Source organism: Anopheles arabiensis, chromosome 3, assembly GCF_016920715.1.
Source record: "Anopheles arabiensis isolate DONGOLA chromosome 3, AaraD3, whole genome shotgun sequence".
Taxonomy (NCBI): Eukaryota; Metazoa; Arthropoda; class Insecta; order Diptera; family Culicidae; genus Anopheles; species Anopheles arabiensis.
Genome location: NC_053518.1, coordinates 49414585 through 49429033, shown reverse-complemented (window position 1 = coordinate 49429033; position 14449 = coordinate 49414585). Strand labels below are relative to the sequence as shown.

General features: G+C 37.6%; 1 protein-coding gene across 2 annotated transcripts; it reads right to left on the bottom strand.

The window, feature by feature from the left end:
- Positions 1-7555: 7555 nt before the first annotated feature.
- Positions 7556-11572, bottom strand: LOC120904218 (scoloptoxin SSD14-like). Of its 2 annotated transcripts, none has more exons than XM_040314045.1 (4): positions 11491-11572; positions 10185-10922; positions 9689-10114; positions 7556-9624 (listed from the first exon to the last, which is right to left on the bottom strand). In XM_040314045.1, the coding sequence occupies exons 1-4, from the start codon at positions 11496-11498 to the stop codon at positions 9087-9089; spliced, it is 1710 nt and encodes a 569-aa protein (XP_040169979.1). In that variant the 5' UTR covers positions 11499-11572; the 3' UTR covers positions 7556-9086. The 2 variants fall into 2 exon arrangements, with proteins under 2 accessions (XP_040169979.1, XP_040169980.1); XM_040314046.1 differs by having other exon boundaries at positions 11170-11565.
- Positions 11573-14449: the final 2877 nt, after the last annotated feature.

Below are 14449 nucleotides of genomic sequence, written 5' to 3'. Positions count from 1 at the left end.
AGGCTCTATGTAGAATTTATACACATAATACTTTAGGTGTTATTTAGTTTTATTTTTTAGAATTTTTTTTTCGCATGAATCAGAATGCATAACTTTTCTTCCTTTTAAGTTTTCACATTTTCATATAGAGCATTTTTTTCCTTTTCTGCATACATTCATAATACTTATAAGAAAATATGTTTGCCGATATTGTATTGTCGATAACGATGTTCTGATGTACTGTTGTACTTGAAAAAGGTAATCCAAACAAAAAATAGCAATATTTGAGCAAAAGTATACACTATCATGACTTTGAAGATTGCTTTCACTTTTGGTTCCCCTTAATTTGCGTGCTGAATTTATGAAGCTTATTGCTCAGCATAAAATTTGAAGCATAAAATAATTAAACCCAAGAATTTGAGTACCATTTGTACTTAAATTTTTAATAACCCCCATCCCACATTTTCGAATGACTTCAGTGCAGGCTACTTTGCACCTATTTAATTTTTCATAAGCGATGAGGAACATAAAGACTTTGGTTCACGTTGTTTTTGTTGTCTGTGACGAAATCTTAATTCCTTGGGTGTTCCTTAGTTATCATGTTGTTTTGTACGAATTGTGGCAGTTTTTGATTGTGTTAAGATCAACGTAAAAAATAAATGTCAAACATCAATGAATATGAAAAAATATTATCGTTAAACCTTCTATTCATGGTTCATTGGAAAGATGCGGTTTTATGGTTTTATACGGTTATTTACGTATGGCGGTACGGTCTATTCGGGGCTTGAACCCATGACGGGCATGTTGTTAAGTCGTTGACGACTGTACCACCAGACCGGTTCATCTAGGTCTACAACATGCTACTATTAACTTCAATATCTCGGACTGATTCGTGTACAGATAGTAGAATAGTCAATCTTGTGTATGAAAGGGGTGAAAGTTATCTGTCAATATGGAGTCCATATTGAATCCATTCTGCACTTCATGTTGTTGACGATGGCTGTAACATTCATGGCCACCACCTACAAGTAGCGAACTTGCACCTGCTGCCGCACGCTAATTGTAAACAAAACTCTGTAAAAATAATGGCACGACGAAAAAAGGAGGCTTTAGGGTGTGCAATAAAATGGATCGAAGAACTCTCTTCGTTCAAATTTTTAAAATCCACTGTTTAAGTGTTTTTAATAAAAAAAATTTAAAAAAAAATCTAACATTTTGCTACTGAATCATTCAAGAATTGAATATATTTGTATAATTTCAATCATATAAGTTTAAGTGGTTCACAAGGCGAAATAAACCTTATTTTGTGAAACACCATTCTTAGCAGTTTTACTAAGAAATCACTTCGTTTTGATCGAACTCGGTCGAAATATTTTGATTTGTGTTGAAATGTGGCAAAAACGCTAGCTTTCATCAATGTTATATAATTATTTGGATAAATAATAATTAATACGTAGTGTGCAGTAATTGGGTGGTGTGCAACAATTGCCAAATTACCCTAGTATAGTACAGTGGACCCTCCTATAACGTAATCTATTCTACTAATGAAAATATCACTTACAAGGACTGTATGAAACTGCCACAATACACGACATATCATACCACATTTCACTAACTGGTTGTCGCTATGGCTTTATTGATTCTGGATATAAAAAAATCTCCTTACAAGTAGCAAAATAGACAAAAAATTAAGCACATAGATAGTAGTTGTAATTTCCCATAAAAAGACAAACATCTTTAGGCGACAGAAACATGGATGGGTAAGAACACAATAACATGATAACTACTTAAATTACATACAGACCATACAGAAATAACATAAATTAAGAACTATCTTTAGTTTGCCGTTTGAAAATTTTTGAACTGGTTTTGGATATACACTTAAGATTAAATGGAATGATTGTATTATTTATTTAATGGACTCAAACTGCTTCTTATTCCATCTTATCAGTTGATGTAATCCTATGTATTGTCACAACGCAGCAGCATCAACAAATAAATCATAAATAAAAATCCGTTTATAGAGCTTCCTTCTCCACCTTCCATTTCGTTTTCCATCCTATCAGACGTCTATCTCCGATTCATGATTTCCGCATGACCATCGTACACAGAACTGTAGCTATTTTTATGAATTTCTGTCGGTTTCACCAGCTGCAGCTTGGTACGTTTATACAATCAAGCGATATTTGATACTAATGCCGTGAGCGGTTCTTATCGTATCCAATTGACTGTGTAATAATTGAAATTCTTAGCATTCGTTTGTGACAGAAGAACCAAGAATCTCCCCTTAAAACAGCTGAGAACATATTGGGGAATTCGCTGACGCTCACTTGCTTACTGGACCATAAAAAGGGAGACACGCTTAAGGGACCTGCACAAATCCCTTGGTTTTGTTTCGAACTGTCCCCAAATAGAAAGACAACATGATATGAGAAAACCTGCACTTTTTTATAGTGATCATTTTCAGCCCTTGGGACTATCGATACGTTCCAATTTTAGTGAACAGCTTCGTATAGTGAGTAAAATAAGAAAAAAACATCGTGTCGGATGGAGTGCAATTGTGAGCAGCAGGAAATAAACTTCTTTTGTAACTGTCATTGAAAAATAAATCGAAGAACTTTTGCCTCCAGATAAATCCAGCCCATTTTCGTCCGCTGTTTGAACTATACGCTTTGAACTGTTACTTTTATACCGTACTATTATAATCTTACAATGTTCAGCTTATCTCCTATAGCTTCCATACAAAGGATTTAAAAGGAAACTAGAATCAGTCACAGTGCAGTTTTCCGTTTGAACGTTATGCTTTTATTTTGCTGTGTCGTATTTCCTCTCTTTTACAGCAAAGAACGCCTTGAACATAAAGCTATGAATAGAATAAATAAAATAAAATTATTTTTGCAATTAAATAAGTTCGCAAAGTATTTTTAATCTGTGGTGCACTTTTAACTGAAAACGATAAGGAATCGATGCTGAGTGTTCCACTTTGTCATTTTGTATGTGATACTTGGCGTGTCGTTGCGATGTAAAGTTTTCTTCTAAATCTATCGGTTGTCGTTTCTAGTAGCGTAAATGTAGAAGAAATGGTTAATTTGAGATGTATGCGTATATATAAAAAAAAAATCCCGATTGAGCCATACCAGATTAGGTGACAGGGTTGGGCCTGAACATTTTTCTTTCTTATGTCTATGCAAAACAAACATTCTTCTTTATAATAGCAGAGTTTTATGCAACTAATTTTAGAACAATTACGACATCTCATTTAAAATGAAATGGATTAAATAAAGGATGCTTGGGAAAGTCCTACGAGAAATGTGCCATTTCAGCCTTAGATACAGTTTTCATTGCTTCATTTCAACTTGGGTATCACTTTTAATGTTCACCGTTTTTATAACCAGCGAATTTCGGTTGGTACGAGTAAAACAGTACAAGGGATACACTCGACTCGTTAAGTGTTCAGTTGGCTAACACCATTCATTTAAAATGAGTTTGGGGACCGTTTTAATTGTAGGATAACTACTGTAGCTGTAGATCTGTAGCTACGTAAACTGGAAAAAGTCTCTTGGAGGCTTGAGAGTGTTATGTAAAATAGTCAAACTTTATTTATTTATGTTTTGTATCAGAAATGTTATGTTAAAGGTAAGGTTATGTATTTTCATAGATATTGAAACATTCAACAAACCTCTTTCTTCTACACTGTCGATCCGAACAATGTTTATGAATATATGTTCACAGGTGTGTCACCGCACTCATGTTGCTTGTTCTTGTGCTAAGGCAAGTGCTTACGTCTGTACGTAAACACGAGAACACACCTTTAACGACCATCCCCTCGATGGAATCCTCTTGGTTGTACGAACGGGGTAGCTGGTTTGGATTTATTTGCCAATCCTTTTTCAGTGCCAACGCAAGGAGTGTCAAAAGTGGTGCCTTGGGATTTTGAGGAAATCCATCAGGACCTGAGGTGTAGAAATCCGCGTACCGTGAATGCGATAAAAAGGCTCGCAAGCAAATCCACCAGAATCGGTTTTATTCGTTGCAGCTGTAAAACGGCTCATAAAAATATGTCCCGAAACGGTTTATGGCAGCGAAGGGCATTTTATTGCAAAAGACGCAAAAGTTTGGTTTATTTTACATCCGAATCCTTTATGTAGGGTAAGGGATGGAGATGAATGATAGAGGACATCACAAAATGGTAATGTATCCAGAAGCCGAAAAACATGCGGTTAAACGGTTTATTTTCCTGTCACATATTGCAAATGAATCCGTTTAGTTCATGAAGCTATAATTTTGCACCGTTGTATACATTCCAGGCAAACAATTTATTTTATTCCTAGATAATTTCATTGCTCGAAAGCAATTTCCATCCTATCAAGAGCTATAAAATGGCTTTTCATTGTTGGATTAGCTTATATCGTAGATGTAATAGTCACGGAAAGGAAATACTACCACAAAGTTGTTGAAAAACGATGATTGAAAATTAACAATGAAACTAGACCGTTTTGTATAACTTATTTTAAAATTTGGGGTAGTATAGAATGTACTAAACTTGTAGTTGTACTTGAGCAATGAGCAATGGAGCAATAAATAAACTAATTAGTAAAAGCGGTGATTGAAATGCAAAATTAAGAAGCTTCAAAATTTGAAAATTATTTAGTTTATGGTGCAAATGAATTAAAAAAGTTACGAATTATCAAAAAACTATTTAACTTTTCTATATTTAACGAATCTTTGTAACAATATACAAGCAACAGCAATATTAATCAAAGCATTTATGCCATTGTATTTGTGTGTTTATCGCTTATATCATATCGTATTCAACACTCAACAATTATTTCACACCACGTTCCGACAAACATCTAATCATCATTTATCATCATCTTGGAAAATATTCCGCGCCATATTTTCCCTATTAACAATTGTTGCGCCGTTCACGATAAATCGTTTTTCTTCGTCTGGGCTTAACCTAACGGCAATGGAATGGGCGAGCGTCTCCGCACCGTTTGAAGCCTACATCCACATTTGCCATTCATAATCTTTTGCTGAAGTGAGGAAGTTGAACAGATCCAAAATTCCATTGGCTTGGTTTATAGAAACAAGACGAAAAAACATCCCAGGAGTTGCCTCAGTCCAGGCAAGCATTCGATCGTGTTTTTTTTTGCTGGTTCCCTGTAACGCTGAACAACTTACGATTTTTGCCGAAAGGACTACCGTAGAATTCTCTGCCAAAGCACGCGTAGATGATACCGCGAATACCATAGTCATCTGTATTCATCGCGCCCTGCGCCATTATCATTATCGTCGCCATCGCTTCTAACCCTGGTTTGCAGGAAAAAAAACTTGCGCCACCACTACTCACTTCTTCAACTCTGTCATAAACTTTGGTGCTCGTTGCCTCAATCTGTATCAAACATCGGTATCGCATATTCATGTTCATATGAGATTTACCGTTGCGTATATGGGTAGATAAGGTTTTGCTTATGCTTACCCAACCGTCCCCATGCCATTCAGGTTGCTTGATTCCCATTCTACGCCTCGAAAAGGACATCACGCTGAGAGACACATCAATTGCAAGGCATTAAAGAAACTCTTGGCCAAAAGAAGGATGCCGTGGAATGTCAAAAGACGACTAACTTCGCACTCACCCCACACCCTGCACACAACCGTCATTACCTTTACCGCCTCGATAGAAAATGTGCGCGGTAAGCGAAGCGCACGGAACCATCAAGACGATAATACTTCCCGTGTTAGACGGATGCTCATGGGCAGGGTTTTGTATGATAAATTGAAGAGTGTAACAGCTTTCCACTCGTACTATATTGAATTATGCTCGGTGGTTTTCTTCTTCTCGTTCGTTTCAACATTTCTTCTAACTGTGCCTACACCACTCGCCTTTCAACAGAAAAATAAGCGATATGAATGCGGTAAAGGACGATCCATACATTATATTGCACGCGGGCACGTGGCCAATGACATGCCAAGTTATTTTCTATAGAATAGCTAAAAGCTGTGGAAATGCTTTAATCTAATAATTGTCCATCCGCTCAAAAGCAATCTTAGCTTAAGTAGTGGAGAGTTTGAATAAGCAAAACGACAAATAAACGAAGTTGTTTTAGAAAAGTGTACCATTGTTTGTGTAGACATTTTATTCTAACATTGTATTTGCACGTTATTGAATTAATATAAAAAGCATTAACAATTTGAGAAATGTCTGCTAAGTGTTGAGTTCAAAAATATTTGCTTCTTATTACTAAAGTCGACCAAAAGCGTCCTTGCGACTTGCTTCTTCGAATTATTTATTGAAGAAAGCTGAAGCAGCGACTCGTTGTGTGGGAGGTACGTGAGTCACATGTGCTTGATAATAATCCCTATAATAACACGCACCCCATGTGTTCTTAGTGCAGGAGCATCAGCATGTCGCAAGGAACGATACTCATAACGCACAAAAACAACATAGCCTTGGGGAACAGTCGTCGGTAGTAGAAAAATGCCACAATAACATGCCTGCAGACTGCTTTCGTACAGTGTACCTTAGGCACAAAAATGCCTTTGAGTTGCTGCTTTCAGTTAGGCAGCGCAAAAAAATTCGAAACGCACGGCGACGTCATGATAAGCTCCAGGTCTATAGTAAAAAATGTAACGAAACAACATCCCTCATGTATGGTGATGGTTGGTGCACTGTCGCAAGTGTCAACCTGTTTCAAATATTATACTCGGTGTCAGGATGAAACATCGAGACATGGAATCTGAACCATCACGAATATTTTTTATAAATATTTTATTAAAGCCAAAACAAGCCGGCATCAGACCATGAAAATGTACAGCATATCTTGTAGTCTACTGTGCTGATAGATTAAAATATGGTCTAATAAACAAGTGATGTTGCTAACAAACGCACAAAAAAATGAATTAAAGTGTGGAACAAGGCTCTCAATGTATCAAATATCTTTTAAAACATATGCGTTATATCTGATTCTCAGTATTCCGCACATCAGGTGCTTTAAACAACCATTATTAAACCTTTAAAGAGAAATGATTGGATCTTTTTTTGATACCAATATTAAACGCTGTTTTTAAGACAGCATAAAGCTGAACATCTTTGTCAATTTTTTAGTAAATTCAATACTTGAGGCTTTTTCGTTGGTTTGCCGTTGTATTTAATGCCTGATATTTATCGTAATTTTGTGGCTCAATTTCCAACATCCACCTTAAATGATGAATACTATGAATTCCACCAGTTTTCTTTTCAAATACAAAGTATACAATACAAGTAGTATGGTAAACTCGCAAGCTGCACTTGTGTAAGGTAAACAGCTCCATCTGGTTTGCGCGTGTATTTCATCCCTTAATATTCAGCTGAAAGTCTCCTCCAATGATGGGATTAGACCGACACAGTAGCAACCTTCCTGAATATTATACGGGCACCTATACAGGCACCCTAATTCGTCCCCGCTGTGAATTTGCAGCTTGTTTCTCTGTTTGGCCATCGAAAGATAAACCTTGCGGATGATACCGTTTGCATTGCGGCATGAATTTAGAGAGCTATAAATATGAGCAACAAAGAAGATTAAAAAGGGGAGAATTTACGCGTGAAATTTTATATTCAGTATACTTTGTTCCACCCTCTATCAACGTTGGTGTTAAGGTGTGAAATAACTCATTACCTTGATTAAACGGATACGCAGCTGAGAAGTGGAACAAACGAGGGACAACATTTACTGTGTTTCTTTTATTCATGATCAAATGTACGTTAGTGTGTAAGATCATAATGCAAACCTAAATTCAAATCTTATTCACTTTGAAAAATGATTCTTGCATTGCAATCATGTCAAATAAATTGTGTTGAAATAAATAAAAAGTTTAATAAAAAAAAATCATTAGCTCAAGTACATCGCGTATCTTTATAGAAACGCAACAAAAACGATTGTTGATCTTCACAGGACAACTTTACTTCTATTGTCACACACCACACATAATAGGTTTACAACATAGCGTTTCAAATTTGTATGCTTTTGAAACATGATATGTCATTAATAGTTTTGTAGAATATTATCACCTCTCAACCATTTTCCGAAACTTAATTTTGCATTTTTCATACGATTTCTACTGTTAAAAAGAAGGGTTTGAAAGGGAATTGTAAAAAAGGCACATACATGAATGTGATCTATTATTACAAGCCGCGTTGTGACGGCGTCACGCCACATTATTCATTATTTGCTGCACTCCAATACCAACCATCACATCACGGGTTTTTCTTTTTGAAAGTGAAATAAATTTATAGCTTAAATTAATTCCATCACTTACCCTTTTAAATTAAACGACTACATGCCACTGCAGTGGGATGCACTTTAAAACCTGCAAAAACAACTCCAAACTGGCAGCTGTGATCATAATTCACGGACACGTTTCAACATCACGACCAATTGAGAGTCATTTCAACTGGCCATAGCAACGGTGCCTTCCATTTCGCAGACTAAACTGTCATTCTTTGTAATCAGTCAACGAAGGTAACCGTGGTAACCATTTCTCTTTTATCCTATCGTTTCAATGATAGCATGAGCAGAGAGATTGGGCTTTTAAAATTTATGATCTAGTTGAGTTTGATGAATTGCATGTCGCATGTGTTGTCATAAAACAAATTACATCAAACCTCCTGGTTGAATCGCTTCTCATTGTACAGCGTAGAGTTGGACTGAAAATTCTTCTACCCATTTTCTCGTCCTTCCATTTAAGGCAACACATTTGGAGAGTGTAACAATTCGCTGTATACCCTTTCGACGGATTCCCATTGCTCGGGAGATTAAAGAAATAAAATATGAGCGCAAATTAATTTGACCGTGATTTTAATTACAACAGCAAGTGAGCTAGTGCATGCTAAATAGTTGGCGTCATTAGTGCCTGTTAAGTAATCGTTTTCTGTCGAATAGGGGAAACGTGTCTTGAATGCTAGGGCCTTGGTGCGTGTTGGCTTCTATCATAGAGTGTAAACAGGTAGTTGTTTAAGCTTTGAGCAAACAGCCGATTACATGAACTACAATAATACGTTTTTAAAATGGTTTGTACTAAAACTGTTAAAATTATTTCATTTTCTCATTACTCTTATTCCTTAAAACTTAGATACAATTACCTAACCCAGTCTTTCGTGGACGGACTGACACACTGCCACTCCGCCTTCTGTCGAAGGCAGCTGAAACAGAATATCCCTCCCTTGCTATTGCTGTTAAGGCAGCGAATCCAAAATCGGCTTTCGATTCCTGAACCTTATGACCCCGAGCAGCTAGCTCTTTTAACACAGTTGCATCAAATCCCTTCTCATGTTCCACCTGCATGGGTGCTAATTGATGATGGATTCGTGGTGCATTGATTGCCTCACAAAGGCTTTGTTTAAAATACAGGTGTCTAACTATAACCAATGCCGTGGCGGTCGTTATCCTTGATCCTCCTGCACCACCAATTACCATCCTAACATCTCCCTCACGATCAGTTATGATTGTCGGAGACATGGAGGAAAGAGGCCGTTTTCCTGGTACGATAAAATTAGCCGGAGAAGGCGATAACCCATAGGCATTCACTACACCCGGTGTTGAAAAATCGTCCATCTCATCGTTGAGAATGATACCGGTCGAAGGTGAAATTATTAATGAGCCAAACCTGAAGCGTAAAAGCGTGATGATTAGTCACAATTCGGAAACAAATGAATGCTCATTTTACTTACAGATAATTAATCGTGCTTGTTACCGATACTGCATCTCCATTGGCTGCCAACACCGATACGTGCGCGGTTCCTTGATCCTGCAAGCCAGCAAAATCTGCTCCATAATAGTCATAACTATCGAACGTCATGTTGCTCACTATCATGTCCCGAATGTAGGCGATGTAATTTTTATTGGTCATTTTTTGCAGCACGTTGTTCACCGAGTTAACGAAGCGGGGATCTCCTACTTTTGTTCGTAAGCCGTACCCATGTTTAAAGCTCTCAACAATTCGATGCCAGGTGAGATCATCATCGATTGAAAGATCTTTGTATCCGTCCAGAATAGATAACATATAACTAAGAATAGGACCACTGCCTGGAAGTGGCATAGAATGCAAATTGAAGCTGTTCCGTAGCGTGGCTCGTGCCGGCTTTACCCACTCAGGTCTGGCAAAAGAAAATGATAAAGCTTTTCATGCATTCGTCTTTAATCATCATACAATGATAGAAAATTTACCTGTAATTATAAAAATCACTTTCCGTTAGGATGCTGCCTGCTTTCTTCAGATCTTGCATTAATTTGGGCAAAAGTGATCCACTTTTACTATATAAAGCACCTGCCCCTTCCACTGCAATCACTTTCAAAGATTCTGCCAATGCTGGTCGCTTAATACGATCTCCCGCCTTCCAGGTGTCGTTGGTATTTGGGTTAATGAATATGTTTGCTAGCGCTCGATCCGATAAAAGTGACGACTTCTTCGAGGACAAAATTTTCTCCAAATAATCTGTCACCAGAGACCCCTTGGTACACAAAGTGATCGTCGGTTCAACTAACTTTTTCCATGGCAGTTTGCCATACTTTTGATGCAACTCCCAGTAGCCCTTGAGTTCCCCAGGAACGGCAATCGATAGTCCACCTTCAATGGCAGCTTTGCCATTTCCGACGTACATATTTTTAGTGGCTGCAGCCGGAGCGACCTCTCGCGAGTCCAAGGACTCTACGATGCCCGACGCTTTGTTATAGATGGTCAGTACGAATCCACCGCCGATACCCATACTCTGGGGAATTGAAACGCCTTCACATAACAGCGTAGCGATAGCCGCATCAGCTACGGAACCACCTTGATCAAGCATGCTCATTCCGATTTCGGCACATTCGGCTGCGTTCGAGGTTACCGCGGCACGAGCACCATTTGGTGGATGTGCTTGGGCTGAGTGCCATAACAGACACATTATCATAAGCATTGAATGCCAGCTAGAAGAATTGCAAAAACAAATTAATTCGATAAATATTTTGGTAAACACTCGTCTGTGTGCATTATGCGCAATATATTTGAAACAATGTTTATGAATACAGCAACACGAATTACTAGCGACCCTTTCAAGAAGAAAAAACACCTAGCACATTAAATAAAAGAAAAAACGACTTTAAATAAAATACACATAGTATGATGGTTCACAAGCAAATAATAACAACGAGTTATTTAGATGTGACACCGTACATTTGAGGGTTTTTTTAATTGCGAGGAAACTTCAACTACACACTACAACTTATCTACAAGTTTTTTCATACAACGAAGTAAGCACAGGAGCGCATTGAATACGTTATATGGAAGTTCACTGCACTCTTATTACTGGTATTTTGTAAGCGATGGAATAAGATATAACAATAATTTCTCAAAAAAAAAAAAAATCGTTCATCAGCAGGTTTTCACGTGTTTCACCAAACACAACCGAATTTAAATTTATAAAACAGACCCACTATTCGTAGCTATCTTTTAAAAACAATTTAAACAAAGGGACAGTATTCAAATTACACTCACTGCTTCATAGTGTATCGTTTCACTTTCTGCGATATTTATAATCCAATACTGCCACAAAACTCTGCACCGCAGCAACTCCAGTTGGCGACTGAATAGCAGATATCGTGCGTGAATGTTTTATACTCTTTACTAAAGACGGGTTTTCGTTCGGTACTGTTCATGCACACAAAACCGATAATGTGTATATTCTCCTAACGTGATTCATGGAATCGCAACAAAGCGGTTTTATCAACTTAAAATAAAAACTCAATCCAAAAATTTAGCCCGGCAAAAACTATTCCAGCTATAGAAACGGTTAGCATCTACAACGAGGTGAAGTTCATTGGCAGCTAAATTGCGGAACATTTTCAATCTGTGCAAGGTTGTAAAGGTTACACAATACCACTACAAATGTAGCGACATAATCCACTTTTCGTTTCGGAGAAATCGCTAACGATGCGTCGTTACCGTTCTGGCAATGAAAATATATACACTTATTTGTTTTTTTTTTTCCAATACATTTACTGTGTCTTCTGGTTAAATAAAATTTGATTGACACCTGCACATACAGCGATTCACACCTGAACGTATTTGGACGAGTGTGTAGCTGTTCTGTTATTTTTTATCTTAATTAATGATTTATACGATACGAAGAAACTGCGGAATGATACCTTAAAACCGTGTCTCCTTTGTCTGCCTAAGGTGGAAGTTATTTCTGATTTAGCAACGAATGTTTCAGAAATTAACACTATCTTCTACCCCTCAGTATTTTATACTGATATGTGCTAATGTACAACCTACACTTGTGTGATGGTTTTATATAAATTAACATACCCTATTAAATTCACAGTAGTACTGCATGATTGAATCGATATCAAACATCAAATGAAGATGGTGCCAATTCGAAGACGCGTTGACCCGCTTCTCCTTGTCAGTAAGTACCAAATGTCACCATAGTCGGGTGGTATCAAGGCCTTTACCGTTCACGACAACCCTCTCCACAAAATATTTGTAGAAGACAAGCCCCCGGGAGCTCTAAAGTGGGGATAAAAAAGTGCTACTTCACTGACCATAGACTGGCTGGCTAGCAAAAGCCAGTTTGTTGCGGTAGGTTTTGAAGGTTGCATCACAATCAATGAAATTACTGCGAGTGCGTAAACTTGTCTTGTTTCTTCGATGGATATATTGCTTGTAATAAATAAGCTATAAACAACAAGTTATATCACTAATTGTCGTATTGCTGAAATTGGTTGTAGTAATTTTACGACTGATTGTAAACAAAGATGTTAAATTATATTATAAACAGATGTAGTTTTAGCCTAAATGAAACTGAAATTATTTTACAACCGCACCTAAACAAAATTGTTGTTTATAACTAAATTGTTGTGTACAGAAAATCTACCTCAAGTCTTTGAAGGATATTGTTTCCATAACATAGAAACAATACAAGTTCATGAGTTATTGTATTTATCATCTGTTCTTCAGATCTCGCAATTTCAAAAGGACGACATTAAAAGGATTGCTAAATAGAGCGAACAATCCATTAGTTACTAATCCATTCTACGTAACACCCACAGGCGATAGATATATTAATGATTTGTTACCTAAACATAACACAACGTCCGATGGAGAAAAATCTAAAAATAAAACTTATTTGAATCTATTTAATACCAGTATATATTTTCCTTTACAAACATGAAGATGATAGTTTATCATAAACATAGAATACATAAATAAATAACTAAATAAAAAGTTTACCACTATGTTAAAAGCACTTGCTTTTGACTGACTTAACTGCCAAAAATTGGATCAACATTCTTAAGTAAAAAAAAAACAAATTGGGCTATTTTTCAAATTGAGGTACTATTTTTTGTTTCAGATAGGTTATCATTAATTGTAAAAAGAACGAGAATAAAGTCGTTGACCTTAACCTTAATATTCAACCAACCTTTACACCGCTCCCAGCGTTACAACTTGTTACTTTCGGAGGGTTAGATTTAGACTAGTACCGTTACGTTACCGTTAATACCGTTTTTAGATGACCCATTGTGACCACTATTTTGTATTTTAAAGCTTTATATTTGTCGAAAATTATGATAACAGTAAAAAACTATCATTATGGCCTAGAAATGACACAATGAACAAAAAAGTGACATAAAAAGTAAAGTTCACCGACTTTTGAGAAGTTCTGCGTAAGTTTTGCTTCTCTCTCTCTCTATCTTGTTGGCCTGGACACGATAGAGCACGTCGATATGATATGAACCGGGCAACAATCGTTCCCCAGGCTCGGTGCTGGCTGCAGTTTCTCATCCATGTAGACGCCCGATCTCCAACAGATTACGCTTCACCTGATCTAGCTCTGAAAGATCGTGGTTTATCTTTCTCCTTCACGCTCCATGTTCGAACACACCGCCAAATATGGTCCAGAGGATGCGTCACTCAAACACGTCCAGAGCGTTTGCATCCTCCACTCGGATGGTCCAGGACTCATGTTCATTGAGGACCACCGGGCGAATCAATGTGCGATCTATCTCACATTTCGTGCGGTCTCGAAGTCTTCTGGATGTCAGCAGTCGGTGAAGCCCGTAGTATGAACGATTCCCCTGCACAATGAGTCTCAGGATTTCGCTGTTGATGTCGTTGTCCAAAGTAACGACCGTCACGAGATAGCAAAACCCCTTAACTACCCCGAGATTGTCGAAGTCAACTAGTACACTGCTTCCCAGATGGTCTAAGTCTCCGGCAAGCAGGTACTTCGTCTTCATCGCATTGATTCTCAATCCAATTCTTGCTGCTTCACGTTTGAATCGGGCCTCTGTTGTCCTGCCCCGCGCTTCGAATGACACCTGACGAATGAATGACGATGTTGAAGAACAGACAGCAGAGTCTGTCACCTTGCCTCAGACCCCTGTGAGATTCGCACGGTTCCGACATCGAGTTCGATACTCTCACCTTGCACCGCACCCCATTCATGGTGGCC

Coding starts and splice junctions, on each gene's coding strand:
- LOC120904218 (XM_040314045.1), bottom strand. Junction 10,115..10,184: donor AGTGATTTTTATAATTACAG/GTAAATTTTCTA, acceptor TTCTTTTGCCAG/ACCTGAGTGGGTAAAGCCGG. Junction 9,625..9,688: donor ACAAGCACGATTAATTATCT/GTAAGTAAAATG, acceptor TTTACGCTTCAG/GTTTGGCTCATTAATAATTT.